This window comes from Diceros bicornis, chromosome 6 (assembly GCF_020826845.1).
Source record: "Diceros bicornis minor isolate mBicDic1 chromosome 6, mDicBic1.mat.cur, whole genome shotgun sequence".
NCBI classification, from domain to species: domain Eukaryota; kingdom Metazoa; phylum Chordata; class Mammalia; order Perissodactyla; family Rhinocerotidae; genus Diceros; species Diceros bicornis.
In genome coordinates, this window is record NC_080745.1 from 93,950,411 (window position 1) to 93,970,739 (window position 20,329).

Sequence of the window (20,329 nt, forward strand, 5' to 3'; positions counted from 1 at the left end):
GTGCGTGGCGCGCCCCCGGCAGCCCCCGCGGCCGCGCGCCCCGTCCCGCCCCGCAGGGCGCAGGGGAGCTCTCCCGGCGGCCCCGCCCCGCCCGCGGCCCGCGGCGGAGGCGGAGGGGGATGACGTCATCGAGCGGGGCGACGGCCATTGGGCGCCATTTTGAAAAGGGAAAAATCCCTCCCTGGCGGCGGCGGCGGCGCCGGCGGCGGCCGGGCTGAGGTGCTCGGACGGCAACAGCGCGGAGGCCGCCTCTTCCCTCCGCCGCCGTCTCGGCGCCCGCCCGCTGGCCGCCGGCCATGGCAGGTGAGAGGGCCGCGCGGGGTGGGCCGAGGGCACCGGGCAGAAGCGGGGGGCGCGGGGTGCAGGAACGAGGGGGTGCGGGGGGCAGGAGGTGGGGCGCGGGGGGCGCCGGGGCAGGAGCTGGGGGCGCCGGGGGAGTGGGGGGCGCTGGAGCAGGACCTGGGGGCAGGAGTGGGGCAGCAGCAGGGGGGCGCGGGGGGCAGGAGCGGGGGGCGCCGGGGCAGGAGTGGGGTGCAGGAGCGGGGGGCGCGGGGTGCAGGAGCGGGGGGCTCCGGGGCAGGAGTGGGGTGCAGGAGCGGGGTGCGCCGGGGCAGGAGCTGGGGGAGCCGGGGAAGGAGTGGGGGGCGCGGGGTGCAGGAGTGGGGGGCGCCGGAGCAGGAGCTGGGGGCAGGAGTGGGGCAGCAGCGGGGGGGGGGCGGGGGGCAGGAGCGGGGGGCGCGGGGTGTAGGAGCGGGGCGCCGGGGGCAGGAGCGGGGGGCGTGGGGCAGGAGCAGGGGGCGCGGGGCAGGAGCGAGGGGCGCGGGTGCTGACGCCGGGTGTGTTCGCAGGGGCCGGGGGCGGCGGCTGCCCCGCGGGCGGCAACGACTTGCAGTGGTGCTTCTCGCAGGTCAAGGGGGCCATCGACGAGGACGTGGCCGAAGGTGAGGTGGCGCACCTGGGCTCAGGGCGGGCGGGCTTCCTCGCCCCGGGCCGACCCCACGTGCTCTTCCCGGCCCGGCCCTCCTGGGACCCCGGTCCCGGGGCCCCTCCCGCCCGGTGGAGCTGTGTCGGGGCGCGTGTCCTGCGCACCGCGCTGTGAGCGTGTGCACCGGGGTCCAGTCCATAGACAGGAGACAGGCCCGCAGGGGTTATGTAAGGAGCCCAAGGTCACGGAGGCTGCAGGGATCTCGGTCTTCCGAGTGGGTTCTGGGTTCTTCACATTGCAAGTGGCTGCTTCCTGCATTTGGTGGAACTGCGGAAATAATTGCAGAAATTGGGGACTCGAGAAACATAAAATTGGGATAACTGCAGAAAAGCAAGAGTGGAGTGGGCAGTGGTCCTGGACTAGGTCGGGAGGCCTCACTTCTAGACCCAAGCTTTCTGTAATCACCTGTGTACTCTTGGGCACGCTGTTTTGCCTCAGTTTCTTCATCTTTAAAAAGGAGGTTGGACCGCTTGATCCTTAAGGTCGCTTTCTAAGGTACTAAAATTCTTGAAGTTTGTTAGCGATTCCTTCTCCCTCTCCAGTGATGTATTTTAAAGTTCAGACTGCAGATTTTACCTTTAACCTTATCGTATTACTTGAAGTTGGTTGGTCTTTTCCTTAATCATAGCCTTGAACTAGCCAAGGCGCATAGTTGTAGGGTGTTGGGCCGGAAGCTGGGGACTGTCTCCTGCCGCAGTTTCCCACAAAGCTACATGCCATCTTAAAGTGTAAACCACCTCTCTTTCCCGTGTTCACAGCCGAATGCAAAGCTGATTCTTAGCAACTCAGAGGTTTCATTAGAGCTTTAGAGTGACTTTTTATTGTTCAGCCATTTAAGTGAGCGCTGCGAACCTTTAACATTCTCTTGAAAACGAGTTGTCTTTCCACGAAGTGCCCCTTCCTTGCCCCAAGTAGCTAACAGCCTCTAGTCAGCTGTCTTGCCACTTTTCCTCCACCTTGGCCCCTCCCATGACCTTTTGCTCCCTCCTTCTCCACCCTGCACCTCTCCCTGGCAGTATGACAGTCTGGAGGCCCTTGGCCCCATCGGACAAACAGTACCCGGATTATTAAGCAAGTAAAACTGTGCTGTAAGGAATTTGTAAAGATGTATATGGTTTGAGATTGAAACTGGGTGATTTTATATAAACTAAATAGTGTATTGATTCTGTTTCTTTTATATTCATTTAAGATATACTACTTTTTTTTTTTCATTTTGCATGTGGCACATGGGTGACACTCAAAATTTCTATTGGGAGTAAAGCAAAACCTGTTTGTTTAGGGGTAGGGAGGTGGAACGGCTTAATGCCTGTCTTAATTTCTGGTTTCTTTCCCTTTTTATGGCTTTTGTTGACAAGCTGAATGAATTAAAACTTATCTCTAACTAAAATGGTGTATTTTAAGTGATGTTAAACTTTGAAAACAGTATTCTTCCTTAAAAAAAATCTTGACAGAAATATTCTGTTCTCAGAATTAAACTAACTGGGACTTTTTGCGGTTTTAAACCCTTTCTTCAAGTAAAGTTTTGAATACATCTAAAAGTTTGGTGTTTCGAGTTATCTTTTCTGTAAGATTGCTTTGTAGTAATTACTCCTATGTTTTTTGATTGCTGTATGTATTCAGAGCTTTCTGTCTTAATCCACTTATGCTTTGGCGTTAGTAACCCGTTGGGGCTAGCATATTCATAACTCGTCATCCTTTTGTCGAGTAGTTGTGAGAGTGTTCATTTGGATTGTATTATTACCGTAAAAGTCGGTGATAAAGAAGGAGAGCGTAATTGTTAGCAACTACTGATTGTTAAGCAATGAGAATAAAGAAGCTGGCTGTGCCCAAACTCAACCTTGATGAAGAAAGGTGGATAAGAGATAAATAGGAGATGAGTAATTTAAGGGAGGTTATTGTACACTGATAGCTGGGCTGTAAAACCTAAGGTATAGAAAATTGACTTGTTTAGGTTTGTGGTTTGTGAGGTGTTTTGTTCTTGAAGGTTTTGTTCTGCTTTAGGCTCTGCTTTGAAGAGTTCCACTGTAACCCTGCACTTTGGACCGTCTTTCTGCTTTCGTCTGCAATGGGTGATCGGAAAGTGAGTGAGATGGAGGCGAGGGTCCTCTCCTTACCTGAGTGAGGACAGCGCCTAGTGAGCGTGAGGTGGTGCCAGGGGTACATGTGACTCCCCTGATTTGAAGATTGAGGAATGAGTACAGTGGAGAGAGGATTGTGATTTCCTTTTGGTTTTTAAAACTAATAGGTTGGGGGGACTTGAATCATAACTCCTGAAGAAAGTATTGTGTGTGTAAAATTGGATGGCTTTTTTCCTTTTGTAAAGAATAGGGTTTTGCTTGTGGGTCAGGTCAGCCATGGTGCTATCAGGGATTTCCCATCTCCCTGCAAGTAGGAGTGCTGGGCTCAAAAGGAAATTAGTGACTGTCCTGCTGGTGACAAGATGCATGAGTGACAGTCACTGGTCACTTGCCTCTCTCCCCTTCCCCTAACAGCAAGCTGGCTGTGCCTGTAGTCATCACCCCTGAAGGTGGAGTGGGTGAACTTTTATGCCTAGATGAGCAAGAGTCAAAATAGTGAAGCCAGGGGGAGGCTTCCAGAAGAAGCGAGAAGTTGTTTCTTAGCCTGTGCCTCCAAATACTTAGGCCCTACATGGTGACACCTTGTGGGAAGTTGTTGACTGTGCAGGTTTTTTGTGCGTGACATTTAGGCACCATCACCCAGCCCCTGCTCCCCTTCCTGGGACAGCTTGCACTGGGTGAACATCTTTTGCAGATGTCACACGATATCATAGTCCCTGGCTTGTCTGTCTTCAATAGAGTCTGAGCTTCTCAAGCTTGAAGCTTGAAGAGGACCCAGTCTGGAGGTGGTGATGGCTCACAGTTGTTGAGTCTTGTTTTGTTCCAGAGATTGCTCCAAGTCACCCGGGTCCATTAATCCAACCTTCACACCACCCTCAGAGGGAGGAACTCTTGTTCTTCTTAGTTTTAGATGCAGGAGCCAAGGCACAGAGGGCAGTTAACGTGGTGAGCAGCCACGTTATATGGCAGAGCCAGGGTTTGAAGCCAGGCCAACTGGCTCCAGAGCCCATGAGTGCTGTACTGCTTCAGTGGCTATTTGCGGCCAGTACTGATGAAGCCCCCACTGTGGGATGTGGCCACCCAACCTTGGGATTGCTCTGTCCTTCTAAAGCTCAGGAGAGATCTCACCACCAGGACTTGTAGGAAATTGCCTCGGAAAACAAATGAAAATGAGATGCCAGTAAAGGAAGTGCCTGTGAAAATGATGTAAGGTTAGTAACAAGGGTTCGAGAATGGCCATTCTCAAACGATTTGAAGAATAGATATCACAGAGAGAGAGAGAGTAACTGAGCACACTTTGCCTGCCTGTCCCCTGAACACGACTGTGGTTGCCTTCCTGCAGGGCAGCGCTGTGCAGGAGTTGCTTTTCTGGAGAAATGGTGGGGAGGGCTGGAGGAGGGCCCTGTAGTGAGCTGTCACGTGGTTTTGTGTAGCTTGACAGCACCTGGTTCCTTTCATCTCAGAATTTGTAGTTTTAAGTGTCTTGCCTTTTTATTTGATGAGTATGTTTTAATTGCTTTCTTAATCCGTGATCTGATCCATTGCTTTGAATTAGACATTAATGTTTTTCTAAAGAAATAATACTAAACAAAGCTAAAGGTTCATCTGCTTAGATTCAAGCTTGAGTCTGGGGAGTTGTATAAATAATATGGGTATCCAGGTAATCTGGCAGGGCCATCTTTTCTAATGGGGTTTACATAGATATTATGAAAGAAAAAAAGAAACATGTAAGTTGGAGAAGGGTAACAAAGATGAAGGACACTTGAGCATCAATACCAGGAAGTTACTGTGTTTCCTTGAATATAAGATGCATCTGATTTTGAAGATGTTAAGGTATGGGAAGATGTGCTCCTTAGACGCAATAAAATCTGGTATTTGTGAATGCAAAACTTTTCAGTCATAGTCATTATTTTTAGAGTATTGTGATTGATTTTTTTCTGTGTATAGAAAATGGGCATTAAGTACTTACCATTGACTTTTTTTTTTTAAGTGACAAATGGGGCACAGTGTCTGGTTATTTGAATTATTCTCAATCTGATGTCTCCATTCCATTGTAGAATTCCCAATTACTTAGTATTTATACCTGTGCCGTTGAAAAAGGCCTTCAGGAAAGCATCTTCTAGGGGAAAGCCATCAAACAAGAAAACGATCTAGTAACATTCTTGTAGTTTAATTTAGGAGAGAGCTTCATGGGGAGATTCTGCCTTTAGGAAATCAGATATGTGTGCTTTTCTTAGGATTAATGCATTCACCATACTTATTGAGCACAGCTACGTGGTAATGTCTCTGCAATCAGGCTGCATGTTCAAGAAGCTAGACTGATCGTAGTTACGTAATCAGATGTAGGTTTATGAGATTTATGGTAGTATTAAATCATACTCGATTTTTTTATTCCCTGATTTTAAAAATCTGTTGTTTTGATGGCAATATCAGTTCATGTCTGCCATTTGTCAGGTCTGAAGGCCCTTTCTGAACCTCAGCTTGTTCTTCTAGAAATTACATCCTAAGGTTTTTGTTAAGATCAAACAGTGTGCAGAGCTTTTGTAACCTGTGAAGTGTTGTTCAAGTGTTAGATACACTGTTAATTAATTCTCATGTATTTAAGGTGTTTGCATTTGGTTGTAGCTATATTTAATCTCTCCACTCACCCAGATCCCTTTCATTGGGCTTAACCCTTTTCCACTATTATTCATCGATCCTTCCCATTCCTTAATTTTTGCTTATATTTCTTTCCCAAGTTAGAATATTCTTTTTTTCTACTGTGTACGCTCCATACCCTACCGATCGTTCTGAATCCATCTCAGATTCCACTTTCTTTATGAATCACTGCTCAGCCACTCTGAACATCCAGCATTCTGTCTTAGACTCGGACCTTTCCTCTCACCTTACCATGATGTTTAGCAGTTGGCTGTATCCTGCTTGTTGTTCCCCAGTTTTATCACATGGGTTAGGCCTATCTCTTCAACTTGATGTTAATCAGGATATGGAAAGGCATTTGGTACAAATCCCATTTCAGCCCTGTTACTAGATTTGTGTTAACGTGACAGGTTACTTACCTTCTGTTTCCTTGTCTGTGAAACGTGGGTGCTGTTCCTTGTGACCGTCACAGGGTTGTTAGGAAGATTCCAGAGAAAGCAGAGAAGTCTCTGGCAGACAGCACACAGAAACTGATTACTGTGAAAATGTTGGTATCTTAAAGAGACCCTCTTGCACAGGAGAATAACTTACTCTGTGTTGCTCCAGGGAGCCAACTTAAGAAAATGTTATGGGGGCTAGCTGTCAGCTTAGTTCGCCTAAAACATTCGCGACAGCATCCTAAAGGGCTGCTAGTTCTACGTTGGAGTAGAGAAACCCAGTTCCTACCTCACTAAGCCCTTTGTTTAGACAGAGACTGGCAAGTGGATGGGTCACTGCACTGTCGTGAGAGCGAAGTACGTCGAGGGAATGTGGTCCAAGTGCCTAGTACACAGACTTGAGTTGGGAGTGAAGGGGAGGAAATGAGGGTGTAGGAAGAGGGAGGAAGGGAAGGGGAGAAGAATGTTCCAGATGGAGGGGGCTCGGAGTGGAGATTGGAGAGAGCATGGTCCGTTCTGAGAAATCAGAGTACTTGGCATGTTCCTTCTGCAGAGAGGGGAGTGGCCCCTGATGAGGGGCAGGCTGGCAGGGGCCAGAGTGTGATTAGTAAAAGCCTTGAATCCTGTGCTGAAGACTTTGAATTGTGCTTTGAAGTGATTGTGATTATGAGCCTTTGAGATTGTAAGTAGAGGAGTGACATCAACTTTATGTGTCTTTAGGGAGGTCATTCTGGCCTTTGGAGAATGGATGCCGATAGGGTGAGAATGGAGGCAGAAATGTCAATTACGAAGTTACTGCAATAATAAAGGCTGGAAGATGGAGAAAGACAAATACCATATGATTTCACTCATATATGGAAGATAAACACACAGATACAGAGAGCAGATTGGTGGTTAAAGGGGGTGTGGGGGGGCGGTAGTGAAGTGGGGGGCAGTGGGGGCGTGAGGGGAGGGTGAAAGGGGAAAAGGGGCACATGTATACAGTGACAGGTAAAAACTAGACTTTTGTTGCAAAACACGATGTAATCTATACAGAGGGTGAAATATAATGTTGTACACCTGAAATTTATATAACGTTATAAACCAATGTTACCTCAACAAAAAAATAAATAAGGGGGCCGGCCTGGTGGCGTAGTGGTTAAGTGCGCGCGCTCTGCTTCAGCTGCCGGAGGTTCGAGGGTTTGGATCCCGGGTGCGCACCAACGTGCCGCTTGTAAAGCCATGCTGTGGCAGGGTCCCACGTAAGATAGAGGAAGATGAGCACGGATGTTAGCTCAGGGGCAATCTTCCTCAGCAAAAAAAATAAGTAAGTAGAGGCCAGCCCTGTTGCATAGTGGTTAAGTTTGTGTGCTCTGCTTTGGCGGCCTGAGGTTCGTGGGTTTGGATCATAAGCATGGACCCACACACCACTCATCAAGCCATGCTGTGGCAGTGTCTCACATATAAAATAGGTGAAGATTGGCACAGATGTTAGCTCAGGGACAGTCTTCCTCAAGCAAAAACAGGAAGATGGGCAACAGATGTTAGCTCAGGGCCAGTCTTCCTAACCAAAATAAATAAATAAATAAATAAGTTAGTAAAGTCTGTAATGTGAACTTACTCTAAATCAAGGTTTGCAAAGGGCCAAATAGTAAATGTTTTAGACTTTGCAGGCCAGACTGTCTCTGTTGTAACTACCAAAGTCAACTCTGCCTCTGTAGCAGGAAAGCAGCTGCAGGACCCATGAAATGAAGGCCATGGCAGTGGCCCAATAACACTGCAGTCCTGTGTCACTAAACAAGAGGGACACATCCTGAGAAATACATTTTTAGGCGATTTCGTCGTCATGTGAACATCATAGAGTGCACTTAGACAAACCTAGATGGTATAGCCTGCTGTACACCTGGGCTCTATCGTACTAGTCTTATGGGACCACTGTCATCTGCGTGGGCCATCATTGACCAAAATGTTGTTATCCGGCGCGTGATTATATTGACAAAACAGCAGGGGCCAGGTTTTGCCTTCAGGTTGTAGTTTGCAGCTCCTGTGCTGAACCAGTAGTTCTCAGAGCCTTTTAGTTCCAGGAGACTTTTATACTCTTAATAATTTTTGAGGACCAGAGAGCTTTTGTGTGGGTTATATCTATCAATATTTACTATATTTGAAATTAAAACAGAACAACTTGAAATATTTATTATTTCACTTTAAAATAGTAAATCTATTACACGTTAACGTAACATTTTTAATGAATAACAACTTTCCCAAAACAAAAAAAGATTTAGTGAGAAGAGTGGCATTGTTTTACACTTTGCAAACCCTATAGTATAGGGCTCAATAGAAGACAGCTGAATTCTCAGATCTGCTTTTGCATTCAGTCTATTGCAAACCCTATAGTATAGGGCTCAATAGAAGACAGCTGAATTCTCAGATCTGCTTTTGCATTCAGTCTATTGCAATTGTTTTATTGAAATAGATGAAGAAAATGTGGCCTCCCACTTACATGTGGTCAGAAAAGGGAGGAGTGATTTAATAGCCTCTTCATACAATTGTGGATATTCTTTACTACTGCAACAAAACTGGACACGTGATGGTTTTTTAACTTTAGAGTGCACATCGGAACTGAAACCATATCAGTGAACCTTTTATCCCTGGTTACATTAAAATCCATAGTTCTGTCTTGACTTTGAATGGATCTCTTGCTTATGTGCATGATTTGCTAACATCACACGTTGGTCATTTGGAAATATTGGTCCACTGAGTTATTCACATCTTCTAAATGTTGATATATTCCATTACACAACATCAAAGAAAATCACATTTGTTACCATCACCACTGATCTCATCAGAAAAATCTTAAAGCGGGAAGCTGTCAAATTAATAGTAATAGATAGAAGTTTTCCAAAATTCTGATTTTCTCTTGAAAGCTTGGATTTTATCATTGGCAACAAATACTGTCAGTTGTTTTTCTGTGAAGTGAGAGGCTCACTTTGTTCATTTTTAAGAAAATTTCTGCCAGATACCAAAGTCTGAGTAACCATAGTTGGTCAGTTGTTTCAAATAAAAATGGCATTCCGTGAAAAAGTTAAGCTTGCAGCAGACAGCTGTGCGCGTGCCTTTCCTCGCAGCAGTCACTGTTCTTGGGGGTGCAGCAGACGTGATCTGTGCATAGTGCCCATTGTATACAGAGGGCTGTGACTGAGTAAATTAATTAGTTTGTCCCTCAAGGACATTCCTAACTGAAACTGGCTTTTTTCCTGCCTTCTTTCCTGCGAGTGTGGTGTGACGACCAGCACGGTTGGGTGCTGCTGCCCTGGTTTGTGCTGAGGCTCCAGCTGTTCCAGCCACCATCACTTTTGCTTGTCCCTGCAAATAACAGCACAGTGAAAACAGCAAGCGATGTGTTGGTATTATTATGAAAATAATTCTGACTTCATGGACCTCTAAGCGGTTCTTGGGGACCCCCAGGGTCCACAGACCACATTTTGAGAATTACTGCTGTAAAGCAAGCTATTAGCAATAGGAAAAACAGAACAGGGCAGATTTCAGTATTAACTGTCCCCTCTCATCTTCACTGGATTTTATTGGTTTTGTCTCAAAATACAAAAGTAGAGTGTTCATTATTTAAAGAAAATCAAATGATACAGATGGATAAAGAGTAGAAGTGAAAGTTCCTCTTTATCCCATTGCTGTCCTGGACCCCTCCGCAGAGGGAACTACTCTGAACCGCGTGTATATATTTTTAGACCATTTCCTATTTAGTTTTATTTTAAAATTTAGTTTGTGTAGAAGCAGTTTTTTTATTCTTTATGAAACGTGAGTCTTATTATAAGTATTGTTTGCGACTTGTTCTTTTGCATGTCTAGTGTAAGAGTTTGCACTCTTACAGTGACGCACGTGCTCCTGAGCTGCGCAGACCCTTCAGCTCTTTTGGCCCTTGCCATACCCCCTTGAGATGTAAGTGCTACTATTGCCTTCATTTTACACATGGGAGAACTGAATCTCAGGAAGGTTAAGTCACTACCCAAGGTCACAGAGCTAGCAGGTGCTGGAGTCAGGATTTCAGTCCAGGGGTTCTGAGTCCAGAGCCCTCACTTAAATTTTTTTTTTTTTAAGTAATTCTTTTTTTTTTTTTTTTTGAGGAAGATTGGCCCTGAGCTAACATTTGTTGCCAGTCTTCCTTGTTTTTTGCTTTTTTCTCCCCAAAGCCCCAGTAGATAGCCGTATGTCATAGTTATACGTCCTTCTAGTTGCTCTGTGTGGGACACCACCTCAGCATGGCTTGATGAGCGGTGAGTAGGTCCGCACCCAGGATCCGAACACTCCAGGCCGCCGAAGCGGAGTGTGCGAACTTAACTGCTACGCCACTGGGCCGGCCCCTAAATATTGTTAACCATACTGCCTTCTTGCATAGTTCTATTTGATCCTTTTTTGATGGCTGCTTAGTATTTCATTGTACAGATTACCTTATTTATTTAACTAGTAACCTGTTGGTGTTTCCAGTTTTTGCTGTTACTAAAGATATTGCAGTAAAGAGTCCGGTTCATCCTTCTGCCCAGTACAGGCATTTCTGTGGCTAGATTCCTAGGAACGAACACACTGTCAAAGGCATGCATGTTTACATTTTGATGCTGCCAAATTGCCCTCCAAGACATGGTGCCAATTTACACCTTCCCCAAAACTTCCCATTCCCCACTCATGCTGAGGCATTAGTCTCTCTCATCTCAGCTAGTTTGATGGCAAATCTCACGTTGTAGTTTGCATTTCCTTATCAGTTATGCAGTTGAGATTTTTTTATTGACTATTTCTGTTTCTTCTGTGAATTGTTGGACCGTATCTTTTATCCATTTTTCTACTGAGCTTTTTAAAAATCAATTTTTTTTTTTTTTTTGGCTGAGGAAGATTGTTGCTGAGCTAACATCTGTGCCAGTCTTCCTCTGTTTTGTATGTGGGATGCAGCCACAGCATGGCTTGATGAGTGGTGTGTAGGTCCTTGCCTGGGATCTGAACCTGCGAACCCTGGGCTCCTGAAGTGGAGCACGCAAACTTAACTACTATGCCACCAGGCCAGCCCCTAAAAATCAATTTTTAAAAGCTCTTTATATATTATAAATAGTGATCTATCTGAATATTTTTTATTACTAACCTGAATTTTAATTCTTCTGCCCCCATTTCATACACCCTCTTACCCAGAGTTCAGTTAGGTCTACTATACATGTGTCTTTTTCGAGTGGATTTTTTGTTGCTGCTATTGAAAATTAAGAAAAAACTGAGATCCGTGTTTGGGTCAGGAATAGGGTAGAAGAGAAACAATGTGTGGGACGGGAAGAGTGATTCGTGGGTTAAACTTGAATTAGTAGCAGGAGTTCAGAGCTCAGAGGCAGGGGCAACCGTGAAAACAGAAGAGCCTAGAGAATTCACAGCAAGCTTGTTGAGGGTTTTAGACTTAACGTGTGGAACAGACTTGAGCCTATTTTATCTGGATCTCCAGAAATAAGAAAACCACAGCTAAAATAGAAATGCAGTTGTGTGAATATGTAGGACATGTTTATCTCCTTGTATATCTTGCACTATACCTAGCACAATGCTGACACATAGCAAGGATTTTAATAAATTGTGAATTCTCAGTGAGTCACCATGCCTGCCCCAAAGGTAGCAAGTTCCCTGATAATAATTAGGAAAATTTGAGTGAAAAAACAAATGATAGGTCTTCATTTTTAACCATCTATAGGCATGACATTCATTTTTTTAAAAGGATAAATAAAAGTATAAATCATCAAAGAAATGGCATTAATAAGCAAATAAACTTTAATTAAAGCAATGATGAGGTTTTATTTTTGCTTTACATTTCTGGAAAGAGTATCTCTACAGTTTTTTTGTGTGTGAGGAAGATCAGCTCTGAGCTAACATCCATGCCGATCCTCCTCTTTTTTTTTTTTTTTTTTGCTGAGGAAGACTGGCCCTAGGCTAACATCTGTGCCCATCTTCCTCCACTTTATATGGGATGCCGCCACTGCATGCCTTGACAAGTGGTGCATCAGTGCGAGCCTGGGATCCGAACCTGGGGCGCCAGCAGCAGAGCACACACACTTAACCGCTACGCCACAGGGCCGGCCCGCTCTACAGTTATTTTTTGGAGAGCAATTTGGCATACAGATCTGTCAAACTTGAAGCAAGGGTTGGGACTCTATGATTCCACTTACAGGAATCCTATTGGAATATGCCAGCATTTCATGAAGATGGATTTACAGAGTTGTGCATTGCAGCAATAAAACATCGGAAAAAACTTGAATGCCCAAAAGTAGTGAAGTGATTAAATGCATTATGATACACCCATATTATGGATTAAGGGGGTCCATGCCTGTTGGAAGGCAGTCTGGGGCACATTAGGTAACAAAGAGCAACTTGCAGAACCGTGATCCCATGTACCACTGTGGTTGTAAATGTGTAGGTCTGGAAGTTACCCCCCAAGGGTTAGCATCAGGGGTGCCTGTGGGGAGTGAGGGTCAGATTTGCATTGAAGAGGGCCTTTCACTTTTATTCTGCACACTTCCATATTGTTTAATGTTCCACACCAAGGATGCACTGTTTTGTGTAATAACGAGGAGAAAAAGGCCAGTTGAGAAGAGGCAAGGACGAGCTTTATCACAAGGCAGTGGAGGAGGGTCTCCCTTGCTGCTGCTCAGGAGTACCTGCTGTGTAGGCGGCCCCTGCATTGTGTTTGAAAGCACCTTAAACACTTCTCTAAGTTTTTCTTCATCTGTTCTAGGTATCTGGAATGACAAAAAAGATGTCCATAGAAGCATATCCATTACAAAACTCTTGTATCATACCTAGATGTAAAACAAAGCAAAACAACCCAGCTAGTAATACTTGTTGAGAGGGGCCTTCAATGCCTTATGTTCGTCAGTGCATTTGTCAACATCCCTAACTTGATTCAGGGCCGGGGGCTATTTCCAGCTTTGGTTCTGCTGTTTGCAGTGACCTGTGTACCTACATGTTCTAAAGTGTCATAATTTCATTATTTTTTGGATACACTGTACATACGGGAGAAAGTATTTTAAATCTTAATATTCAACTGTTTGCCACCACACATTTTGATAAACTGCATAAGTTGCTTTTAAAATAAATAATAATATACATACATATTATTATTAACATAATATCAATAATAATAAACACCCATGTTCTCAACATTTGGTTTTACTTGTTTCAGACTTTTTTAAGATGTAAAAGTTACACTTAGAAAGTCCTCTTTTTAAAAGTTGCTGACGGTTTGCGTTAGTTCAAGTCCAGGACTTCAGGTAGTCTTCTGAAATGCTGTGAACAGCCACTGGATTTTAATAAAACAAACAGATTGGAAAAAAAAAAAAATCCCTCTTTTTTTTTTTTTTGAACTCCCCAATTCTGTTTCCTGCGCTTCTCTCTTGCCTCACCAGTGGCAACTTCTGCCATGAAACTGGCATATAGACTGTCCCTGCTTTTGAATTTTTATCAAAACAGATGTACAGGTTGCCTTTTACCGCTTCTGTCATCCGGCAGAGATGAACAGATCCACTTCCTCCCAGCTGCTGCTGCCTTTTCTCCAGCTCTCTGGTTTTGTCAGACCTTAGTGATCCAACTGGATGTTAGAGATCACGTTTCTTAGATTTTGACTGTGATACCAAAAAGGATCTATCTCTCAGTTGTTGAAGTCGTCTAAAATAGCAGAGATAGTCCTTGAAGTAGTATTAACCAAAGTGATCATTAATTTGCTCTGCCGTAGAGCCCTGGTTAAGTTCAGATATGTAATAGTCATCTCAATTTGAAAATGAGGATGAGAAGAATTCCACTTGAACCTTTCTCTGTTTACTAATGCTCACTAAAGAAGTAGAGCTCAGTAGTAAAGAGAGTAATGGATTTGAATTATGAGATTGTCTTCTTAGGACTTTCTGTGTACTCTTTAAAATACTGTTGAGGGTGAGTGTGTCACTAGGTAAAGTAGTAGTGATCCTATAAATGACTGCTTTAGAAATCCATTGAAAGTTTACCTTTGGGGTTGCTGGCTGTGAGGTTGTGGTGTCCTGGCATAGGGCAGGCTGGGTTGGGGAGAGCGCGTGCCACCACCTTAAGGACTTAGCTCCTGAAGCTGCATCTCTTTACTTGATTTGACCTACAGAGAAAAATATAACACTCGGGCTGAGATGGGTTTGGATTTTTTTTTTTTTTGACGTCTGGGAGTTTTTTTTTAATTGTGATACACTATACATAGCTTAATATTGATCATTTAACCATTCATAACATTCACATTAATTACATTCACAGTGTTGTATGACCATCACCATTACCTATACCCAAAACTTTTTCATCATTCCAAACAAGAACTTGGTACCTGTTAAACAACTCCCCCTTCGCCCCTCCCCGCAGCCCCTGGTAATCTCTATTCTGCTGTCTGTCTCTCTGAATTTGCCTGTTCTAGGGACCTCATATAAGTGGCATTATACAATATTTTCCCATCTGCATCTGGTTTATTTCACTATGCATGTTTTCAAGGTCTATCCATGTTGCAGCATGTATCAGAATCTTTTTTGAGTTTATTTTTTTAGAGAAGCTTTAGGCTCAAGCAAAATTGAATGCAAGGTACAGAGATTCCCCATATACCTTCTGCCACCAGACGTGCACAGCCTCCCCCACTATCAGCATCCCCACCAGAGTGGTGCATTTGTCACAACTGATGAACCTACAGTGACACATCAGTATCACCCAGTCCACAGTTTACGTTAGGGTTCACTCTTGGTGGTGTACATTCTGTGGTTGTGGATGAACGTATAGTGATACGTATGTGGTGTAGTATGATACAGACTATCTTCACTGCCCTAAAACAACTCTGTGCTCCGCCTGTTCACCCCTCCCCCCAGCCCATGGCCGCCACAGAGATTTTTACTGTCTCCATCATTTTGCCTTTTCCAGAATATCATATAGTTGGAATCACACAGTATGTAGCCTCTTCAGATTGGCTTCTTTCACTTTGTAATACGCATTTAAAGTTTTTTCATGGCTTGGTACCTCATTTTGTTTTAGTGATGAATAATATTCCATTGTCTGGATGCACCCCAGTTTATTTATCCATTCACCTACTGAAGAACATCTTGGTTGCTTCCAAGTTTTAGCAATTATGAATAAAACTGCTATAAACATTTGTGTGCAGGTTTTTGTGTGGACATAAATTTTCACCTCCTTTGGGTAGATATCAAGGAGTGTGATTGCTTAATCGTATGGTAAGAGAATATTTAGTTTTGTAAGAAATGCCAAACTGTCTTCCAAGATGGCGCCACCATTTTGCACTCCCAGCAGCAGTGAATGAGAGTCGCTGCTGCTCCACATCCTCGTCAGTATTTGGTGTTGTCAGTGTTTTGGACTTTGGCCGTTCTAATAGGTGTGTAGAGGTGTCTCATTTTAATTTGCATTTTCCTGATGACATATGATGTGGAGCATCTTTTTACATGCTTATATGCTATCTGTATATCTTGTTTGGTGTGATGTCTCCTAAGGATTTTTGCCCATTTTGTAATTGAGGTTTTTTCTTATTGTTAGTTTTAAGAGTTCTTCGTATATGTTGGATAACGATTCTTTATCAGATGCATCTTTTCAAATATTTTCTCCCAGTATGTGGCTTCTCTTCTCATTCTCTTGAATGTATTGGAATTTCATTCCATTTATGGCAGAATTAGATGTGGATTTTTTTAAATAGGAAATGATACATTTCTAAGCTACCTTTTCTATGTTGTTTTTAGTCAGTGAATGTACTTTTCAAATTTTTACTCTCAGTAAATGTATTCCTGAAAAGCTGTTTGGAAATTGAATTATTTATATGCATTGAGTGAATTTACTGGTCAAAAACAGCTTGTTACAATTTTTTTCTAAAGTAAATAATCACAAACTGAGGGTGGGTAATTATTGTTTGCTTGAAGTTTGATAAAACTCTGACTTGTTTTATCATTTACCTGATAAATATATCACTTACTTGATAATCTTAGCTATTTCAGGATTTGTCTACCTTAGAAATATTTGTGAGTTCTTTCATGTGTGTTTAAATATACTTAACTGTGTTTGTTTAATATAAGAAAGAATCTCAGGGCTGTTTGTGTTCCCAACAGATGCTAATAAAAGATGGTATTTAAGGAGAGAAACATGAGCACCCTTGTTTGTCTAATGATGGACTAGGCTTAAGGATCATTTCCCAAATTTACAGATAGATTCTTCTTCGTTGGTACGAATTTCTCAAAGTAGTGACCTTTAATGTAGACGACGAAAATACTAGTCACTGTTTTCCTCGTAGTTTGACTGAGTCTGAAATACTGAGGAGTAGTTGTTTGTTGTTACCTCCCTGGCTGTGCAGCACAGGAGAGAGGCTGAGAGGAAGCTCTGCTGAGGAATAGGGAGTGACCCGGGTGATAAATGAGCTCGGGGCTCCCCTCGTTCTTTCACTGCTGGGCACATCCGTTCCATGGGCATAGGAGGTACCGTGAGCAAAAGCACTGCTCTGCAATAGGCATGGCCCTAAGACTTAAGCAGTTACCTGGTTAATTGCCATTGTGATGAGGGCTCCGGAAGGAGTCAGCAGGCTTCCTTGGACAGTGGACCCTTGAGCTCTGATGTGAAGGACAGATGGGCATGGGCAGAGTTGAGGGATGGGAGAAGCTGTCCAGGCGGAGGGTAGAGCACAGAGCAGGGCTTGCAATAGGAAGAATTACTGAAAGAGGCCTAGGTGACCAGACCGTAGAAAACAAAGGAGAATGGCATGAGAATTTTGATCTTTCTTCTCAGGGCAGGGGGAATTCACCTGATGTGTTTTTGTAGAAAAATAGCACAATCACGTTTGTGTTTAAAAAATAAAAATTACTCCAGCTGCAGTCTGCAGAGGTGGGCTGGAATCATTTTAGGGCAAGATGCTCAGCTGGAGAGTGTGTTTTTAATTTTCAGAAGAGCGTAGTAAGTACGTTGATGATTGTCTTACAGAGACGTTGAACTGTGCTTAATAGTCATCGAGTGCTTTGACTTGCCTTGGGTCGTACTTCTGCCATGGCTCACACAGTTGTTACTCACTGGAAGAATTACTGAGCGTGAAATTAAGCATGAAATCTCATTGTAATGCAAGTCATTTAATATGTTTGGGAGAAAGGTTAATGTATACAGTCAGACAGACTTTTGGGTAAAAACTTTCTCATTTTTCAGCATGAGGTGAGGGAGATAGCATGGAATATTCTGTATGAATCAGATTTTCCTTGAAAGAGTGGTTCAGTCTTTAGAGAGAGGCTTTAATGACAGAGGTTACGTGTGGTTTCCTGAGTTCTGAAGTCTGTTGAAGTTGCTTAGACAAGACGTCTAGGTAGGGAATGATGGAACACTGACTTTCCTGATGCAACAGTAAAAGACTCTCCATCCGCCGCCCTCTCCTCATGCTCACACTCGCAAGAAGTAAAGCACCCAAAAAGAAAGCAGAGGCTCTTTGCGCTTAAATGGAAAGAGGGATTAAAAACAGTGTCTTGCTGAAAAATTCATAGCAGGTCTTTGTTTGTTTTTTTAAGGAAAAACTAGAAATTTAATCTACTTTTAGGATATAATTGACAAAGGTTACAAGTTGTGAGGACCCTTGTAATGACTTCATCCAACTGTTTTTATGATACACTTTTTTAATAACAGCTTTATTGAGATAAAATTCACATAGCATAAAACATCCTTTTAAAGTTTACAGTTCAACTATCACCATTATCTAGAATTTTAGAACATTTTCATCACCCCCAAAAGAAACCCATTAGCAGTCACTCCTCATTCCCTCCTCCCGACCTCCTGGCAACCACTAACCTACTTTCTCTTTCTATGGATTTGCGTATTCTGGACATTTTATATAAATGAAATCATATAATATGTGGCTTTTTCTATCTGGCTTCTTAGCATAATGTTTTCAGGTTTCATCCATGGTATAGCATGTATCAGTACTTTATTCCTTTTTTGACTGAATAATATTCCGTTGTGTGAATATATACCACATTTTGTTTATCAGTTCATCATTTGATGGAGATTGGATTGTTTCCACGATTTGGCTGTTAAATAAATAGGGCTGCTGTGAACAAGTGCTTATGTGGACAGGTGTTTTCAGTCCTTTTGGGTAGGATACTAGAAGTGGAATTGCTTGGTCATATGGCAACTCTGTTATCTGCCAAACTGTTTTCTAAAGTGGCTGCATCATTTTACATTCCCACCAGCAGTGTATGACCGTTCCAGCTTTTCCACATCCTCACCGACAGTTGTTACTGTCTATCTGTTTTATTTTAGCCATCCTAATAGATGTAATGCGGTCTCCCATTGTGGTTTTGATTTGCAATTTCTCTAGTGACGGATGATGTTGAGCATCTTTTCCTGTGCTTATTGGACAGTTGTATATCCTCTTTGGAAAAATGTCTATTGAGATCCTTTGCCTATTTTTTAATTGGGTTTTTTGTTGTTGAATTGTTCTTCATATATTCTGGACACTAGACCCTTATCCGATATATAATTTGCAAATATTTTCTCCCATTCTGTGTGTTGTCTTTTCACTCTCTTGGTAGTATTCTTAGATGCACAAGAATTTTTAGTTTTGATAATGTCTAATTTATCTGTTTTTTCCCTTTGTTTGTTGTACTTTTGGTGTTATATCTAAGAAACCATGGCCTAACCCAGTATCACAAAGATTCGCTACTCTTTTCTTCCAAGAGTTTTATAGCTTTAGCTCTGACCTTTAGGTCTTTGAGTTAATTTTTGTATATGGTGTTAGGTAAGGGTCCAGCGTCTTTCTTTTGCATGTGACTATTTAGTTGTCCCAGCACCATTTGTTGAAAATAACTTTTTGAGTTGTCTTAGCAACTCTATTGAAAATCAGTTGACTGTAGACGGAAGAGTGTCTTTCTGAACTCTAAATTCTATTCCCTAGGTCTATATTTCTGTCCTGATGCCAATACCACACTGTCTTGATTACTGTAGCTTCATGGTAAGTTTTGAAATCAGCAAGTGTGAATCCTCCAACTTTGTTCTTTTTAAAAATTGTTTTGGCTCTTCTGGGTCCCTTGCATTCCCATATACATTTTAAGATTAGCTTGTCAATTTCTGCCCAAAAAAATGGCAGCTGTGATTTTATAGGGATGGTGTCTCATCACTTAGATCAATTGGGAGAGTATTACCATCTTAACATTGTTTTCTAATCTGTGAACAAAATGTATTTCCAGTTATTTAGGTTTTCTTTAATTTCTTTCAACAATATTTTGTAGTGTTCAGTTTATAAACCTTGCAATTAGTTGGTTAAATTTATTCCTAGGTATTTTATTCTTTTTGATGATGATGTAAATGGAATTGCTTCTTTAATTTCCTTTTCGAGTTCTTCGTTGCTAGTGTATAGAAATATAATTGATTTTTGTGTGTTGAGCTTGTATCTTGCATCCTGGCTGAACTCGTTAATTTGCTCTGATAGTTTTTTGGGATTCCTTAGGATTTTTTATATACAAGATAATGTCATCTGCAAACAGGTAATTTTACTTATTCCTTTTCAATCTGGATGCCTTTTATTTCTTTTCCTTGCCGAATTACCCTGGCTGGAACCTCCAGTTGAATGTTTACATTTACTGGAAGTGGTCAGAGCGAGCATCCTGGTGGCTGGTAGTGGGTGTTCAGACTTTCACCAACAAGTGTGATGTTGGCTGAGAGTTTTTCATAGGTGTTCCTGGTCAACTTGAGGAAGTTCTCTTCTATTCTTAGTTTATGTGCTTTTATTATGAAAAGGTATTGAATTTTGTCAAAAGCTTCTTCTGCACATAAGGTAACCATGTGGTTTTTGTCCTCTAATTCTATTAATATGGTGTATTACATTGATTCATTTTCTTATGTTAGACCAGCCTTGTATTCCTAGAATATGGTATGCTTTTCCTTTTATTAAAATATTGTTTATTCTTGGAGCAGAGAAATTGAGTTTTAGTTGTCCCTTCTGACTTTTTCATTTTAGAATAATTTGCCATGAACTTTTTTTTAGTGATTAACTGACTAGAAAATGATATTCAGATTTTTTCTTTTGTCACATTTTATGCAATCTAATTGTAATTTGGAGAAACTGAATTTTGGGTGCTTTAGATTATAGTGTCTCCCGTGTAGAACCTTACTATATCTCTTACATAGGTGGTTTTCCACTTTTTATATTTGGTGGAGGCATA

General features: G+C 42.7%; 1 protein-coding gene across 2 annotated transcripts in view; it reads left to right on the forward strand.

Moving 5' to 3' along the window:
• The first annotated feature begins 209 nt into the window (after positions 1-209).
• PPP2R2D (protein phosphatase 2 regulatory subunit Bdelta) overlaps positions 210-20,329 on the forward strand; it is a 57,191-nt gene continuing 37,071 nt past the window's right edge. Inside the window, exons 1-2 of one of the 2 annotated variants that reach the window (XM_058544307.1) lie at positions 210-303; positions 849-941. In XM_058544307.1, the coding sequence (XP_058400290.1) occupies positions 297-303; positions 849-941 (100 nt within the window). In that variant the 5' untranslated portion in view covers positions 210-296. The remainder of the gene's footprint in view (positions 304-848; positions 942-20,329) is intronic. The other variant, XM_058544306.1, reaches the window with a different exon arrangement.